This window comes from Ambystoma mexicanum, chromosome 4p, assembly GCF_040938575.1.
Source record: "Ambystoma mexicanum isolate Mex_15411 chromosome 4p, UKY_AmexF1_1, whole genome shotgun sequence".
In the NCBI taxonomy this organism is placed as follows: domain Eukaryota; kingdom Metazoa; phylum Chordata; class Amphibia; order Caudata; family Ambystomatidae; genus Ambystoma; species Ambystoma mexicanum.
The window spans coordinates 1277398474-1277415675 of NC_090927.1; the positions used below are offsets into that span (position 1 = coordinate 1277398474).

Sequence of the window (17202 nt, forward strand, 5' to 3'; positions counted from 1 at the left end):
GTATTCCTGGGGTGCGCGGGAAGTTTCACACGCCATAGGCCCTGTGCGAGTGGGGTACGTGTATTCCTGGGGTGCGCTGGAAGTTTCACACGCCATAGGCCCTGTGCGAGTGGGGTACGTGTATTCCTGGGGTGCGCAGGAAGTTTCACACACGATTGGAGAGGGGAACATGTATTTCGGGGGTGCGCAGGAAGTTTCACATGCGAAATTCCCTGTGCGAGTGGGGTACGTGAATAACTGGGCTTCGCAGGAAGTTTCACACGCGATTTTGCTGTCTGAGCGGGGTACGTGAATTTTGGGGGAGCGCGGGGAGTACTACACGTGAATTGGCAGTGTGGGTCCTCCCAGGTGTTCCCTCTACACCCTCCATGGCCCCTGAAGGCAGCCCACACCACAGGGGACTACCCTGCACCTCTGGTCATGTCCCGCAGGCAGCCCATCCACCATGGGCATGCCCCCCAGCCAAGCCACATGTCACCTTGCACTAGTGATCACCAACTCATGTCCCCAGTACCCCCACCCCCCCAGCAGTCAGGGGCACCTGCCAGCAGGCCCCCACTCATGTCCCCCAGCCCCCCACCCCCAGCAGTCAGGGGCACCTGCCAGCAGGTCCCCACTCATGTCCCCCAGCACCCCCACCCCCCAGCAGTTAGGGGCACCTGCCAGCAGGCACCCACACATGTCCCCCAGCACCCCCACCCCCCAGCAGTCAGGTGCACATGCCAGCAGGCCCCCACTCATGTCCCACTCATGTCCCCCAGCACCCCCACCCCCAGCAGTCAGGGGAACCTGCCAGCAGGCCCCCACTCATGTCCCACTCATGTCTTCCAGCACTCCCACCCCCCAGCAGTCAGGGGCACCTGCCAGCAGGCCCCCACTCATGTCCCCCAGCCCCCCCACCCCCCAGCAGTCAGGGGCACATGCCAGCAGGCCCCCTCATGTCCCCCAGCACCCCACCCCCCAGCAGTCAGGGGCACCTGCCAGCAGGCCCCCACTCATGTCCCCCAGCACCCGCACCCCCCAGCAGTCAGGGGCACCTGCCAGCAGGCACCCATTCATGTCCCCCAGCACCCCCACCCCCAGCAGTCAGGGGCACCTGCCAGCAGGCCCCCACTCATGTCCCACTCATGTCCCCCAGCACCCCCACCCCCCAGCAGTCAGGGGCACCTGCCAGCAGGCCCCCACTCATGTCCCACTCATGTCCCCCAGCACCCCCACCCCCCAGCAGTCAGGGGCACCTGCCAGCAGGCCCCCACTCATGTCCCAATCATGTCCCCCAGCACCCCCACCCCCAGCAGTCAGGGACACCTGCCAGCAGGCCCCCACTCATGTCCCCCAGCTCCCCCATCCCCCAGCAGTCAGGGGCACCTGCCAGCAGGCCCCCACTCATGTCCCCCAGCACCCCCACCCCCCAGCAGTCAGGGGCACCTGCCAGCAGGCCCCCACTCATGTCCCCCAGCACCCCCACCCCCCAGCAGTCAGAGGCACCTGCCAGCAGGCCCCCACTCATGTCCCACTCATGCCCCCTAGTACCCCCACCCCCCAGCAGTCATGGGCACCTCCCAGCAGGCCCCCACTCATGTCCCCCAGCACCCACGTCATGACGATCCTCAATCATGGGCCTCATGGCCACCCACACCACACCCCACGCCACCCCAGCCCAAAGACCCAAACAAGTATTGCATCCACCCACAGAGAAATGGCCATTACATGATACAACCCGAATGGCAATTATGTACATGAACACATGTCCGTCACACACACACAATGGGTGCCAGTGAATGTGAAAACCCATATCCTGACATGCATGAAACCAATGAGAGAATACCACACATCGAAGTATGAAACAAAAATGTATTGAACACAACATGAATGTAATGAAAATTAAAAAATCAATAATGGGAATAATAAATCAAATGCAGCATGTCGGGAAAAAAATAAAAAATATGAAATCAGAATCCAAAGAAATCCAAATGAAAATCTGTCCAAAGTCTCAGTAAAACAAAGCAAATCCAAGGGATAAAAAATATATGAAATCCATTGCGCCATGGTGAAATTAAAATAAAAACGAGAAACATCCACTGTTCAACTATATACAAATCACCAATCCAGGGTCCATGAGCCCAACAAATGAAATGAAACCTACAAAAAAACCTACCTAATAATGAACTATATACAAAAATGTAGTGCATTGTCCAAGCGGCCCAAAATAAACAAAAACAGAAAGGAAACCTAACACTATCTAACTATTTACAATGGCAGCGGACTAGTCCGACGGCTCACTTTTTGATGTCCCGGGCCAGGGCATCATCGAACTCCTGCTCAATGTCCTGGAGGCGGTCCTCTTCCATGGCCCCGAGGGTTCACAGGGACGACATGTTCACCTCCAACTCCCTGCGAATTGCCTCGAGGCACTCGGCCCGTCTCAGGGCCCTCCGCATGTAGTTCTCTGCCCTGACCATTGTGAGCCGTGCCTCTTCCACCCGCTGCCGCTCCGCATCTATGGCGTGGCCCAACCGCTGCCACACGGAAGACACTTGAAATCCGGGGTCCTCCTGCCCTATGGCCGATGCCTGCCCCTCCAATGTTGAAGGCCCCGAGCCATCATTGCTCCCACCATGTTGCTGCTGCTGTGCCTGCGCCCTGGCTCTTGCTGCCTGCATGTCCTCCTCCGGCTGGGGTGCAGTTGTCGTGGAGGCCACCCCTGCTGGAAGTCTGACTCCCGACTGTGGCAGGGATGTGTCCTCCACCAGCCTGGCCGCTGGGTCAGGCGCAGCTCCACAGGGTACCCAGGTGACACATGGGTGGGAAGATGGCATGGAGGACGACTGGCGCGTAGGGGGTTCAGGTGAGGAAGGGGTCAGACACACGGAGGAATCCAGCACCGGTGACCCGTCCCAGTAGGTCAACATGGTCAAAGAGGCATGCAAGACAACGTGCAGTCTCTCCACGAAAAGACTGCAGGTCACCTCGCATGCCTCGTTAATGCAACACTATCCCAGTCAGGACAGGCTCAACACGGTCCCGGATAGGCACGTCCGCAGGGAGAGGAAGGCCAGTTGTTGTGTGCTCATCCCCTCCCTGAAAACGGGTCTGGACATAGGCATCCCTGCTGGTGCCAGATGATGCAGTGACAGGATCAGGGACAGGATTACACACAGGCACCTCCGCGGCTGTCTGTGTTGCTTCCTGTCCCTGCCCCTGCACTGCACCACTAGCACCAGTGGAATCCCCACCTCCAGACCCTGTGTGTGTCCCTTCTGCGGCCTCCTCCTCCACCAAACCCCCCACCAACCTGGATGACTCTGTGCCATCTTCCTCCGTTGGACCCTGTGGGGTCTCAGCCGCCCTTTCTGCTGCCAAGGAGTCCACCTCCAACCTCTGTCTCTTGGACCTACCCTCGGCAGCTGCGGCCTGGGACGCGGCACCAGACTCCTCACTCCCCGACGAGATGACAATCTGGGAGGGGAGCCGGGCCTTGTGTCTCCGGCTGGTGGTGCGATCTCTGCCGCTGTGCTCCACAGCACCCTCTCCGCCCTCTTCATCAGTTGACTCTGCAGACAGGGAGAGATAAAACACAGACATCAGGGCACTGTACAATGGACTGATACACACATGACAGTTGCACATGAGTGGCAGTGTCAAACTTCAGACATGGCATCACACTCCACGACACACATGTAATTTCACCTCACACACATGAGCATTTCCACAGCAAAATTGCACCAGGCAGCAACATCCATACACATACAACAGCATGAACAGCCGAAGGTGAGCCTGACATCACATGAAACACAGGGAGTGCACTAGACATGCACACACGCCACCACACTTACATGCATGTCCACATCTCCTCCAACTGTCGCAGTGATGCGATCGCCATACATGTCACATCTGGCATTCAGCCTTCTACATATCAGTGTCACGTGGATCCATGTTGCATCACAGTTGCACACTTGTCAAATACACACACATGCACATGTACACAGTGCAGATACATGCAGCAGGAACCAACATCCATGTGTGACACCACAACCATGCCAACGTACATACATAGAAATTCAAACATGTGTGCTACCACACCTGCATTTGCACAGCATGCTTACCAACACATACACCATCGACGTGTCTTACACCTAAGAGGACTCACATGTGGCAGCCTTATGCCCCTGTTCATACACATCCCTACATGGCCCTACGAAAACACATGTGCAACCTGCACACTACTGGCACACCACCACACGCACACCATCCAATCAGTATGCATGTACACTTAACGCTCGACTCCAGACAAGTCTGCCTCTTAAGGACCTGGACATGGAGTGCTGGGCTTATGTGTTCCAGGACCCTCATTTGGTGGTCTGACAGCTGGCCCAGGCACCCCTTGGCATCCGCTGCCTTCAAGAGGCACCGGGCCTTGTTGAGGGTCCTGGACCTGAAGTCCTCCCAGCGCTTCTTGACATGGTGTAAGTCGCGGACTGCCACCCCCTCCGCATTGATGGCAGTCACGATGTCCATCTAGATCCTGGTCCGTCCTTCATTGTCGGCCTGCAAACTTCCAAACAGGGCATCATACTACCCCAGGACTTGCTCCACCAGGACACCAACTTCCCTGGCACTGAAGCTGGTGGCTCTCTGCCTCGCTCGCTGGGGGTTGCCAGTGGTGCCAGATGGTGTTGTGCCCGATATGGCAACCCCAGAGGCAGGAGTGGGTGGGCAACTGGGTCCTGGGGCTGGGCTGTGGAGCGATGGTATCCCAGTCGGGAGTCTTCGGTTCCAGCAGGGGTGGTCACAGCAACTGCACCCCTGGCTGACGTGCAGGCAGCAAATAGCAGGGCACGTGGGCAGCAGGCAGTCAGGCAGCAGCAGATGGTAGGTGGGAGCGTGCTCGGGGCTCTGGGGCGCAGTAATTCGGCCTTCTGGGCAGGAGCGTGGTCTTCCGAGTGTTGTCGCATGGCCAGCTTGATACGGAGTGATTTGGCACGTGAAAATCTTGCACGTCAGCGTGTAATTCGAGGAAAGGCCCTTCGCGCGTAAGCGTGTCAGCACACGTACGCGGTTTCATTGGACCAAAGGCCTTTAGCGCGTAAGCGCTTCTGTGACGTGACTCGCGCGGGCGTTTCCCTCATGACGTGGGCTTAGTGATTCAGCGCGCGTGAAAAAACTGCACATCCGCGTGTGAATGCGTGTAATCCGAGGAAAGGGCCTATGCGCGTAAGTGACGTGGCGCGCGCGGGCATTTCACTCAGCACGGGTTAAAGGTAAGCGGGGACAGCAGTTCGCTGTATGTGCCTTTCGTGGAGACCGACGTGTGTTGCTGCTTCGTGTTGTTTCGCGCGCCATCACAACTTCATAGCTATCAAGGACGTATCTCTTCTTTTGGCAGGGGTATTGGCTACACGTGTTTTTCTGCACCGCGCTAGTCAGACGGTGAGTCGCGCACGCTATTTTTCCCACTGCGGGTGCCCCTGTGTATCGCACCCATTTTTGAGGTCATAGTAGCCTGCGTGTCCCACGCGTATGCTTTTTTCGTGTTACTGGGTGCCACCGTGTACTGCGGGAGGTTGATTCCACGCACGTAGGCTGCAGGGTTGAGTGCACGGTTTTACTGCAGTTTTGGGGTGCCTGAGCGTTGCGTGACCCGTCACTACATCACCGGGGTCACATACAGCCTTGCAGGTGCAGGGGGGCTGTTAACATCTTGCATCCCACCCCCTTCACCCCAATAGCCCAGGTCAATTGTGGTGTACACCTCCCATTGGCACTACTCCATCTGTGCCGGCAGTACTACATCTGTGCCATGGTTGGGATGCCACCAAAGGTGAGGGGCGCCTCAGCTGGGCGTCCTCCTCGTGGTGGGCATGGTCGGGGACATAGCCGGGTTGACCAGGGAGTAGGGGGACTCCAGGGTGGCCGCAGAGGGGGAAGAGGTAGGGGCGCGCCACTTGAGCACGATGTTGTACCATGTGTCGTTGAAGTCATGCCACCATCCCCTGTTATTCCAGGAGATGCAGCTTCTGCATCTGGCACTGGCGCCCGTGTGACCCGGCAGTCCGTTTCATCGACTGCCATGGGCCCAAGGGTAGTGGTAGCTGCAGGTGAAGCTGTGGACAACACCACCCAGGCTCAGGGTCTGCCAGCGCAGGCTGCGTTGGCACTTGAAGAGCCCTTGGAAGATTTCCAACAGGCCAGGAGGGAAACCGTAAGGGCACGCAGGGCTGCCGTGACCAAGACACGTGTCCCTGGGGCAGTTATGCCATCTGCTGCCCTGAACAGCCGGGTGTTGGCAAGTGCAGGGGCAGATGCACCCAACAACACCCCGGTTGTGAGTCTGCCAACCAGGACAGATGCGGTCAATGACCCTGCCACAGCGGATGTTGCTGCACAGGGTCCATTAGAGGGCACCCAGCTGCCACTGACACAAGTCAGGCCTTTGGTTGTCCCTCCACCTTCCACTCCCTAAGGCTCAATCCACCGAACCCACTGGCCATACTGATCAGGGCGGCATTAGCCAGCCAGGGTCTGCGCCACAATCCAAGAGGAGGAAGGTTGCACCTGCAGCACAGGCTGGGACCCCACACACAGCCACGACCTCCGGCACGTCGAGGAAGAAGCCTTTCTGCAAACAGGAACTGGACTTCCTCGTGGACTACGTGCGGGACCACAGCCGTGACATGCTAGTGGGTGCTACTTGTCAGACTACGGCTGCCCACCGTGATACCCACTGGAAGCAAGTTGCGGAACATGTGAGTGCATTCGGCCATGAGGTGCGCACGGTGCAAGAGTGCAAAAAGCGTTGGAATGACCTCAAACGCAGCGCTAAGGCTAAGCGTGCCTCAAATTACAACTTGACTCTGGTGACTGGCAGTGGGCCTGCACCAGAGGAGGAAGACCTCAGTCCGCATGAGTCACTCGTTGCGGAGTTCACACCATCTGAATCGGTCGAAGGAGTGGGAGAGATGCCGGACTTTGATACCCAGTCCAGTGAGTGTTGATGCGTGTTTGTTGAGGACGTGTGTGTTTTACTTGTGTAATGTGTTGTGCATGACTGCCACTACATGTCACGTGTACATGGTTCTGATGTGAAAGTAATGCAATGTTTCCCTGATGCATGTCTACTCTGCTGGATGGTGGACATGTGGAGCAGACGGGGACTGTCCGCATAACCACTATTGCACCCTACTCAAATGCTGGTTAACAGTATGCCCCTCTGGCACTTCTGCATGTAGCGTGGGGTGTCCTTCCTCTCAGCCGAGGGACTATGCATAGCATGAATGACATGCATGTGTCCTCTGCCTGCAAGCGGGTACTCAATGTAGGCATGCTCCCTTGCCCCTCAACCCCCCGCTCTGCACCCCAATTCCACCTTAGCACTGGTCTGCTACAATATTGCCATTGGGTACTTCCCTGTTCATGCACCCTGTGTACATGCTAACATCCAGCGGCCAATCTGCCAGACATATGCTGTGTGGTACATCCTTAGTACTTGATGCAGTGTGTCTCACTTGGACTGTGCAGAGGTCAGATGCCCCGCAGGGACATGAGTGCCCATTCATGCTCCATGTGCATTACACGCATGCCCCTATGTGTCCATGACTGGATGATCACTGTAATACAAGTCCTGGATGACCTACATTGCATGGCATTTCATCTGCCTTCCCATGTCAACTGTGGCTCAGTACTGCGTTGCACACATGTTTAGGGTCTGACAATCTGTGTGGGTCACAGGCCTCAGCCTGTTTAATGGCCAATTACTCTGTCCAACTGGTGTAGTGTCTTCTTCACACGTGGGTGTACTCCAGAGGTTTCATCATGTGTCCTGCTTACTGTCCCATCATCATTTGCTGTTTTGTCACTTGACTCACATGATGCTGTTGATGCTAGTCAACACTGTCTGTCAATACACAGGTCTATGATCAGCCTTTTGATACCATGCTAGGCATCCCTGCTTTTGCACTTAGGGGGAGGGGTGGTTTGCTTGTAGACATGCTACCCATTGAATGCACATTGCACGTGATGCCTGAAGTTGACCATGCACTGCCTTCACATTTTCTGACACACACCATGAAGTCCTTGTACATGTAGATAGTGAGTAGCATACATATTTGCTGCACTGCATAGACCCACTTCAGTGCAAACTGCCACCTTTCCACAGGTCTAATCACAGAAGCAATTTCAAGTTTACCCAGCATGCATGCCAGGTTCTATTTTGTGTGTCACATGTCTGCCTGATGTGTTTGGTGTCGGTGTGTGTGTGTGTGTTGTGTGCTTCTAACATGTGTAGTGACCTTTTTCCTCTCTATTTTTCAGGTGATGACGCAATGGAGCCGGAGGATGGTGTTGTCATGCCAGGCACAGGGTTGTTATCACTACATCAACCCAGCAGAAGTGGGGGTCGTGGGGTGGTAGGCCATGAAAACCCCCAAGTGCTACAGTCCATCTTGTCTCTGGCTGCCTATGAGTCCAGCCCTGACGAACACTCTGACGACCATGTCGAGTTGGATGAGCATCAGGTCCATATCTCAGGGGTGAGTGATTCTGATGTGGACACTCCTCTGTCCGCGACACCTGCACTGAGGGGTCAGACAGTCTTGGAACCTCTGCCCGTGGTGGATCGGGACGCAGGGTCACCCTCCACACCAGTCACTGATGTGCCTGGGACATCACGTCGACGGGGGCATGTAGTCGTGCAGCCGCGGGCGATGCCAACACAACGAAGACACCCAGTCCTTGGGTCCCGCAGGGGTCAAGCCCAGCAATGCAGTCGCCGCGCGCAACCGCTGTATACTGAGTGGGAGCAAGACATGACTGCCAATTCTGAACGCCAGGGGGCAGCAATGGAGAACATCGCTGAGAGCATGGAGCGTGTGGCCCGATCTGTGCTCCCCCCTGCTAGGCAGGTGCTTCTCCAGCAGCAGGCAGCACAGTCCACGGCCCGCTCACTCAGGCTGGGCATGGCGGCCTCAGACAGGGCACGCCAGGCTGAATGTTGTCTCTGCGTGAAGCAATTGCTGCTCACGCAGAGGCACACATGAAGGCCCTGAGGGAGGAGTATGTGTCCCTCAGATCCACTCTGGGTGTCCTTCTGATGTCCCAGAGCAAGCGGGCAGAGGAGAGGTTTGCACAGCTTGAGCGTACCATCTCGGCTGAGCTACATGCTTGCCGGGAGGTACAGCGGTTGTCCAGCCAGGCCTTGCAGGAGGAACTCTGTGTTACACGTGCTACCTTGCAAGAGGAAGCACGTGTATCCCGGGAGGTTCTGCATGCAGACCTACGTGTCATCGCCACACAGAACCAGACTCACCCATCCGGCAGACTTGCTGCCGACCAGGGGCAAGCTGCGGCTAGGCGTGGTCATGCTCCTGTGCCACGTCCTCCTTTACAGGAAGAGCCAGACTCGGACGACAATCTATCTCCCACATAGGTCGGGCTGTGCAGGCGTTGAGCCCATGGAGGCTTTTTTTTCCTCAGCATCATCGCATGTGGATGTTGAGCAGCACCCTGTACCTCCCCCCTACTGGGTGCCTCCCCCCCCGGGTCGTATGTGGCCATTTTTTCTTTTTCTTTTAGTTTAGTTAGTTAAGTTTCTGTTTGATAGTTAGTTTAAATAGGTAATGTAGGTTTTTCATAGTTAGTGTAATTAGTTAATATAGTTTAAAATATCTTGTCTATTTCATGAGACGGTGTGGTGCTTTGTGGCTTTTGAAAGCATCCACTGTCTGTTCCAGCTGGACCCTTCAAGCTTGTCTTGTGTATGTGTTTGCTGCTTGGGGTCCTTGACTCACATATGCCACTCCTGCTTCCCTTATCCATGGGCTCGCAAGGATGGTTCGGTGTAACAGCCTATTACACAAGGGCTTTGGACTGTCATATATGTGGCATGTCTGCTGCTGTGGAACTTGTGTTGACACCCCTAGTGGGGATGATTGGGGTGTAATTGACCACTGTTCTTCTTTTGCTAGATGGGGCGTTTCATGATTCATGTGTACATTCATTGCTATGCATTGTGTAGTATGTTTCTTATCTTTACTGTACATGTGCTTGTTGCAATTCATGCCGTAGATAGTGTGTTCCACACTTTGGCTGTGAAAGACAGACTGATGGTGTGATTTCTGATGTATGTCTCTGACATGGTCCAGTCATGAAATGCCTGAAGAGACACACACAGATGAATCGAAAGCATTAATCATGTCTTTCATGGCCTTTCTGCAGTGGGATGAGCTTCCAGACCACCTTTGCCAGGAGACATGGGCCATTGGACGTCTGGAATCTGGGCACGTTTGGTGGTGCCGACATGTGCATGTGTGCGCAAGCAGAGGCACAGGGATTGCGATCATACATCCGAAAACTGCTGACGTGTTTCAAGGGACTCCAGGCAAGGTGAGCAGCACAGGGGGGGTCACAACACAGCAAACCTTTCACCAGGCCAGTTGCACATGCATGCTTAGTAGCACCACTGACGGTGAGTTTGGACAAATATTGGTGTGGAAGCTCACAATACAGCTCAGATGTGTTAATGGACTGATGGCTAGTTGATAGCGAAAGTTGTCTGGGGCACCTGCAGTGGCAGTGGCACATACCCTCTGGTCCACCATGGGCCATTGAGGCACTTGTATTAGCCATGTAGCGTTCCGAGACATGGAAAGAAGCAGCTGACAGGGACAGACAGCAAGGGACATACTCGGGTGCAGTGCATTTCATTTCCGAGTAGAATTTGCAACATGCACTGCCTACTTTATTTTGGTCATGGTGGTACACGATTTGTTCTGAAGTCATACTTTGCTATATGCTTCTGTCTGCTTACCCAGGGAACATTTCATGTTGTGTGAATCGTGACACATTGGTGTTCCATTTGCCACGCACCGAGAGGCGCCTGACTTACTGCATTGACTGTGTATGAACCATCACAGGGGTAATGTTACGTATGGGTACGAAGCATCCACACAAGATTGTCTGTTTGTAGAGTAGTTTGTTGCTTTGGGGCATATTTGGTGGTGTGTTTGTGTGTTTTGGGCATGCACAGATTATTAACTGTGGCTCTCTTTGCAGCATTGAACTGTTCCTGTTACCGACCCTGAGTGTGCGCAGGCAGGAGGCCAGCACTCACCCCAGAGATAAGTTTCTCTTTGACTTCCATTTGAGTAATTTGCTGCTATGTGCATGATGAACAAGTTTGGTCTAATTGTGTATGTGTTAATGTGAGTACTACATTTTGTGCATTCCCTACTTTCCTGTGTCAATCCTACTCCCCTCTCCTGCCCCTCATTCCGGTTATCCAGTATGCCAATGCCTGTCCCGACTGCATATCCCTGACCCTCCTTCCCCACCAGGGTCTCAGAGGCCTGTGTGAGTTTGACCTTGCAGGCACCCAGACCACGGTGGGGGTGGTTGGTTCGTGCCACTCCTGCGCCTGTACACGGGAGCTGTGACAGTACACATCTGTTCGTGGTGCATCATTCTATGTTATGTACCACACATGGTACACGTCCTGTTGTGACATTGTTTTACTGTGCGACCTTGGTTGTTAACATCATTGTGGTAGTACTTGGCCTTTGTGGCGTACTGCTACTTCAAGTCATCTACTGGAGGCTGTTCTGGTTTGTTTTCCTGCCTGCAGGCTATTTGCTTGGCTTCTGTGTTGGCCTGCTTTGAGTTCTCTTGGATTTGGTGCTTTTGCAAATCAAGGTGGACTCTGAGGGTGCTGGCAACTTTTTACACACAAGGTGGGAGATGGTGACAAAGGAGAAGGGTGATCCTGTGGCCAGATGAAATTAAAGGATGAGGCTGAATAACCCAGGTGCAGTTGTTCAGTGGGTCGTGATTTGTGAGGGGGGGTGTTTTGTTGTTGATAGTTGCCTTGCCCTGTAGTGTGATGGGCCCCCTGACATTGTAACTGTGGTATCCTATGTACATGATGTATTCTGCTGATCAATGCCTGTTCATGTGTTGTGTTTACCTTTGAGGTGTGAGGGAATAGTTGTGGTTTGATATGCTGGGGTGTACACATGGTGAATGTTCACATGTGATGTGTAGAGGACACTGATCGTCACTTGATTGCACATGCATATGTTGAGTGCATGTCCCTACTGACCCACACACTCGCACTATTATCCACTACATGTACAACCACCCTTCCATGTCCACGTGTACACTCTGTTTGCCTTCTGGTGCCCACTGTGTCCCTGCAGCACATGTTCTATGTCTATGAACAATTATGGATGCTGTACATGCCTAATTTGCTTTTTGATGTAGTTTGTCACTTAGATGTGATGCTCAGGGTGTGCATCACACACAATGGCTGTTCACTGTGCTGTGCACTGAGCAGTGTGTTGCAGGAGGTGGACACGGCACACAGAAGCTGCAGTGTTGATTTTGCAATGCACATTGTGCATGTAGACAGGCATTCATTGTTATGTTACAACTACAACTTTTGGAATGCATTTGGGTATGACTTATTTTGTTTGGGAGGTTGTTGGTCAGTCATTTCATCTGATTCCATGTCAGGCATCATTGTCTGATGCCAACTTACATTTTTCACATGGCAATGTGTACCTTATTGGTACTGTGTTGGTGTATGTCTATTGCTTGCCATGTCATGTTGTGGTTTGGGAGGGTTTGAGTGACATACCAGTGATAGTCATGGCCTGTTTTGCAGGTATGTGTGATTCACACCTTGCATGTGTGCCTTTTGGTCACACAGGATTGCTTGTGTTTAAGTAGCTCGGGATGCACACAATGTGGCAATTCCATGGCAACAATCTCAGGGTGGTAAGGTTGGGACAGTTGACTGTCTCTTTGTCATCATTGATTGTCACCTGGTATATGCCAGGCCTGTGTGCACCCCGCAGGGTTGGGAGTTTAGGTGAAAAATGTGGCCACAAGCTGGGTCCAGGCTGGCTCGCCACGTGCCCTATCCCCTCCCATGTGCAGCGCCTGTGCCTGTGGTTGGGGATGTGGGGGCACCACCATGTCCACCGGTACGCCCTGCCGTGTTGCAAGATTGTGCAGGACACATGCTGCCACAATGATCCTGCACACTACTGGGGGTGCATAGAGTAGCTGCCCGCCAGAGCGGTCAAGGGAGCGGAAGCGTCACTTGAGCACTCCGAATGTGCGCTCCACTATGGCCCTGGTTGCAATATGGGCAGCGTTGTATCTTACCTGGGGTGGTGTGGTGGGGTTCCGGATTGGCGTCATCATGTGGTTGCTCAGAGGGTAGGCACTGTCCCCTGGAGAGGTGACAATGGTTGTGATTATTGGGGTTTGTGTATTTGTGTGTGTGTGTGTGTGTGTGTGTGACATGCATTCATGTGCACAGGCATTTGTACTCACCTAGGAGCCATGTGTCGCCATGCTGCCCAGCTTCCAGGCCCGGCTCAGGGCAGACATTCTGTATATGAAACTGTCATGGGTGGAGCCAGGGTAGTTTGCATAGACAGAGGTGATGATTCCCTTTGCATCGCATACCACCTGTACGTTGATGGAAGACCAGTGCTTGCGGTTTCGGTAGATGTGCTCAGTGGCCCTAGGTGGACGTAGGGCCACATTGGTGTAATCTATGGCACTGAGCACTTTGGGGAAGTGTGCCACCCTGTAAAAGTCCTGGACAACGGCCTGCCTTTCTGCGGGTGTTCTGGGCATGTATATGTGCCTGCGGACTGAGGGGCGTGCTGTCATGATTGCCAAGACCTGGTGTAGGCAGCGTGACTGCGTGGCCTGTGAGACGCCCCCACTATGGCAGTAGTCCGCTGAAAAGACCCAGTGGCCAAAAAATGCAGGACATTTAGCACCTTCTCCAAGGGGCTCAATGCTTGGGAGCAGAGGGTGGTGGATGTAAGGTCATCTTCCCACTCCCTGACCAGGTCTAGGATGATATGGGGTGGAAACCTATACCTGCCATAGACCTTGTCGTCAGGCATCCCAAAAAGGCTTGTCCGTGGTGAAAAAATGCGTGCCCTTGCTATTCTCCTCCTCCTGCAGTGTCCCACGATCAGTGCTGCGACAAATGCGGCATTCATCGTAGCTGTATATACGTGTTTGTTGTTTGCCCGCACTTTTATATTGTGCGCGGGGACGCTTCTGCCTGCCTTCGTGTGGCGGACGCGTTGACACCTGTGCGTGTCTTTTGCCGTGCACGGGTTTCCTGTATTTGAATCCATGAATACGGGTTGTTCGCGTGCGTGTGGGCGTTCCGTGTAGTTCCCTGCAGTACTTCCCCAGTTACGCCTTCTTTTTCATGGGTTATTCATTCCGCGTGTTACGCCCACTGTTTCGCCCACTTTTGTTGTGTGCGCCGAGATATGTGTGCTTTTGCTGTGCGCGTAGCGCACGCCTTTTGATGACGTGTGTGCCTGCGTGCGCAATGCACGGATTTGGCGCACAACCAGTGGGAAACAAGCGCAGCGCCTTCCTTGAATCGCACACGTGCGAGTGCGCTTGCTTTCTCACGCTTGCGCCACCTTGCGCCTGCTTGCGCTGGGATTTTCGGCGCACGTTTGTTCCATGAATCGGCCCGATTGTGTTTTGTTTGCCTAAGCATAAATCAGCGGACAACATGAACATACTTTTTACCCTATAGTAAACCTTACTTACTTTCCACAGCTTCCAAAAAATAGTGAGTAAAATACCACCTCAACATCTTTACTGGCTCCCTGTGATGAGGCCAATGAATGTTGACCTGAGGGCACTAACTCTGAACAGGAGAGGGAAGCGCTTGCATCTGCGAAACGGTTGTCCTGGTGGGGAAAGATGACGTTTTCATTCTTTCATTACAGTTCATTCTTCAACATCTAACATGTAACCATAACACGTACCTTTAGTGGAATTATGATGCATTTCACTTTTCTTTTGACGATGTGGTTCAAGCTTCAATGATTTGCCAGGATTCACCTCCGAAAAACCAGCTGTAACGAGATATATGTTACGCAATAGGTTACGCAGCATTCTGGGCTCATTTGTAACAGTCAGCTTCAATGCTCATAGCAGTGGTATTCAAACTTTTTTTGGCCTGGGCCCCCCCTGAGCAATGTTTGGCCAGGCCGGGCCCCCCCAAAAATGTCTAATGGACAGTATGTACAAATGGCTATGAAATATTGCGCGCCGTCACTGCACCCTACTCCCAGTATAGTCCCTGGGCTCCCCCAAATGCTCCCATCACGGTCACTGGGCTCCCTCATCCCACTCCTACCAAGTCCCTGGGCTCTTCCCACCCTGCTACCACCACTATCCCAGTGCTCCCGCCCATCCTGCTCCCACCACAGTCCCTGAGCTCCCCCCACCACATTCCCAACACAGTCCGAGGGCCAGTGGGATCTGGGTTTTTTATAAGTGGAGGGGCATAAATATTTCCCATAAAAATGGCATAGCGACCGAGCGCAGCGAGGGAGTGCGAACCAACCAAGGGAGGTTCGGGGGGTTTCCCCCCGTGAATTTTTTTAAAATAATGGGTTAAAATGTTGCATATTAGAGCATAGTTTAAAAGAAATGGGTAAAAAGCCAAACAGTTTGCAATTGGTGCTGGGGGGCCAAGGGGGAAAGCATGGTATTTTTGACTGGACATCTATGATAGATATCCAGTAAAATAAATACCATCCCTGTCCCCTGGGCTCCACAGCGCCTCAGAAGGAGAGCTGATTTTGGCATGTGGGTAGGGGGATTGTGCAACAAAGGCATTTTGTACAACCTTCCTTCCCCACTCTACCCCCAATCACCAAAATCAGCTCTTTGGACCAAAACAAACACACACAGTTTAGCCAGCCCAGGAGCACTCCCTGAGCTGGAAAAAGCAGCTGCGGGAGTGCTCAGTGTTTCACTGGGCTGGCTCCTCGGATCCTCCATAATGGGTGAGGGGGCCACTGGGTGGATACCCTCTCGGCCATTATGGATGAGCTGCTAGGCTCGGACTGGCCTATAGGGCAATAGGACAATACCTGTACTAAAAATGCAAAATGCTAGTGTAGCCCAATCAAAACGGCCCACTTTTTTGGCCAATGTGGGCAAGTTTGATGAGTTACTTCACTATGCAGCTAGTAGTTTGGACCATTGCTGCTGAATAAATATTCTTTAAACATCACCATTTGCTTACATTTACAAGGAATGAATATCCATTTGCAACTGCAGGCCACTTTTTCATTGGTGTCTGAGTCAGTTTTATGGTCCAGTCCGACCATGTGAGCCGCCCCTGGCCATTTCCTCCAAATTTTTTTTTTTTTTTTTTTACATTACATACTGGGCTCTCGCGCCCCGCCTGGGATGCGGCCGTGCCCCCCTGGTGGTGGCTGAAAGGCAGTTGACCCCTATCTGCACTTTTGACATCATGGCAAGAAATGGTGTTAGAAGATTTTACTGTTGACTGATTACACTAGCTCCAGTTTTCAAGTGACTTCTCAGAGGATATCCGATTTCTGTGGAATTGGATCAAGTATTTACTTTTATTATTCATTCACAATATATGTAACACCCGAGTGAATATGTGAGCACATTTCAACAAACTATACTTAACTGTCCACTATTGCTTAAATTCGACCCATATCAACTCAAATATGATAGGCTTTTCTCGGGGGAGGACTGGCAACATTTGGCCTGGGGGGCAAGTTCACTTTTCTGGCCCATAGTGGAATGGCCCAAGCCCTGAGTGCCACGGCCCCAACTTTCAGAACAAGTAACGTCAATACTAACCTCTCCCCTTCCCACACATTCTCAAGTATATATAGTAGACATTGACATTACTTTCCTTTTGTGTAACATATTTTTCAGTTATGTTTGTGGTTTCTAAGAGACCCAGAGCCCTGGCAATTCTCCCATTTACCAAACAGTAACATTATTTCACAAGGGTAATATAATTAGTGAAATGGGAAAGCTGGGATTTGAGCGCAGTTTTCATCGTGTTGCGGTTTGTAATCCGACAGCAAGCTAAATCTCCCATCCCAAATCATTTTTAGTTTTAGAACAATGTAAAGAGGTGGCAAAGTTAGAAAATTCATTGGTAGAGCAGAGGCATTGCTGAGCCAGGGTGTCTGGGTTTGCTCTCAGAGTCAAAAATGAGCGGGCATGGCAAAAGATCCATACCTGGCTTCCTGCCTCCCCAGCCCACAATACAAAGCCTGTACCAGTGCCATGTGAACCCCGCACAATATAAGATCCTCACTTGTCATCCTGCCTCCTCACCAGTATGCTTGACATAACCTGTTAAAATTATAATTA

General features: G+C 52.9%; 1 protein-coding gene across 1 annotated transcript in view; it reads right to left on the minus strand.

The window, feature by feature from the left end:
- LOC138453799 (zinc finger protein 436-like) overlaps positions 1 to 17202 on the minus strand; it is a 385513-nt gene that overhangs the window by 114295 nt on the left and 254016 nt on the right. The window contains exon 4 of the mRNA XM_069606966.1: positions 14814 to 14903. Within this exon, the coding sequence (XP_069463067.1) occupies positions 14814 to 14903 (90 nt within the window). The remainder of the gene's footprint in view (positions 1 to 14813; positions 14904 to 17202) is intronic.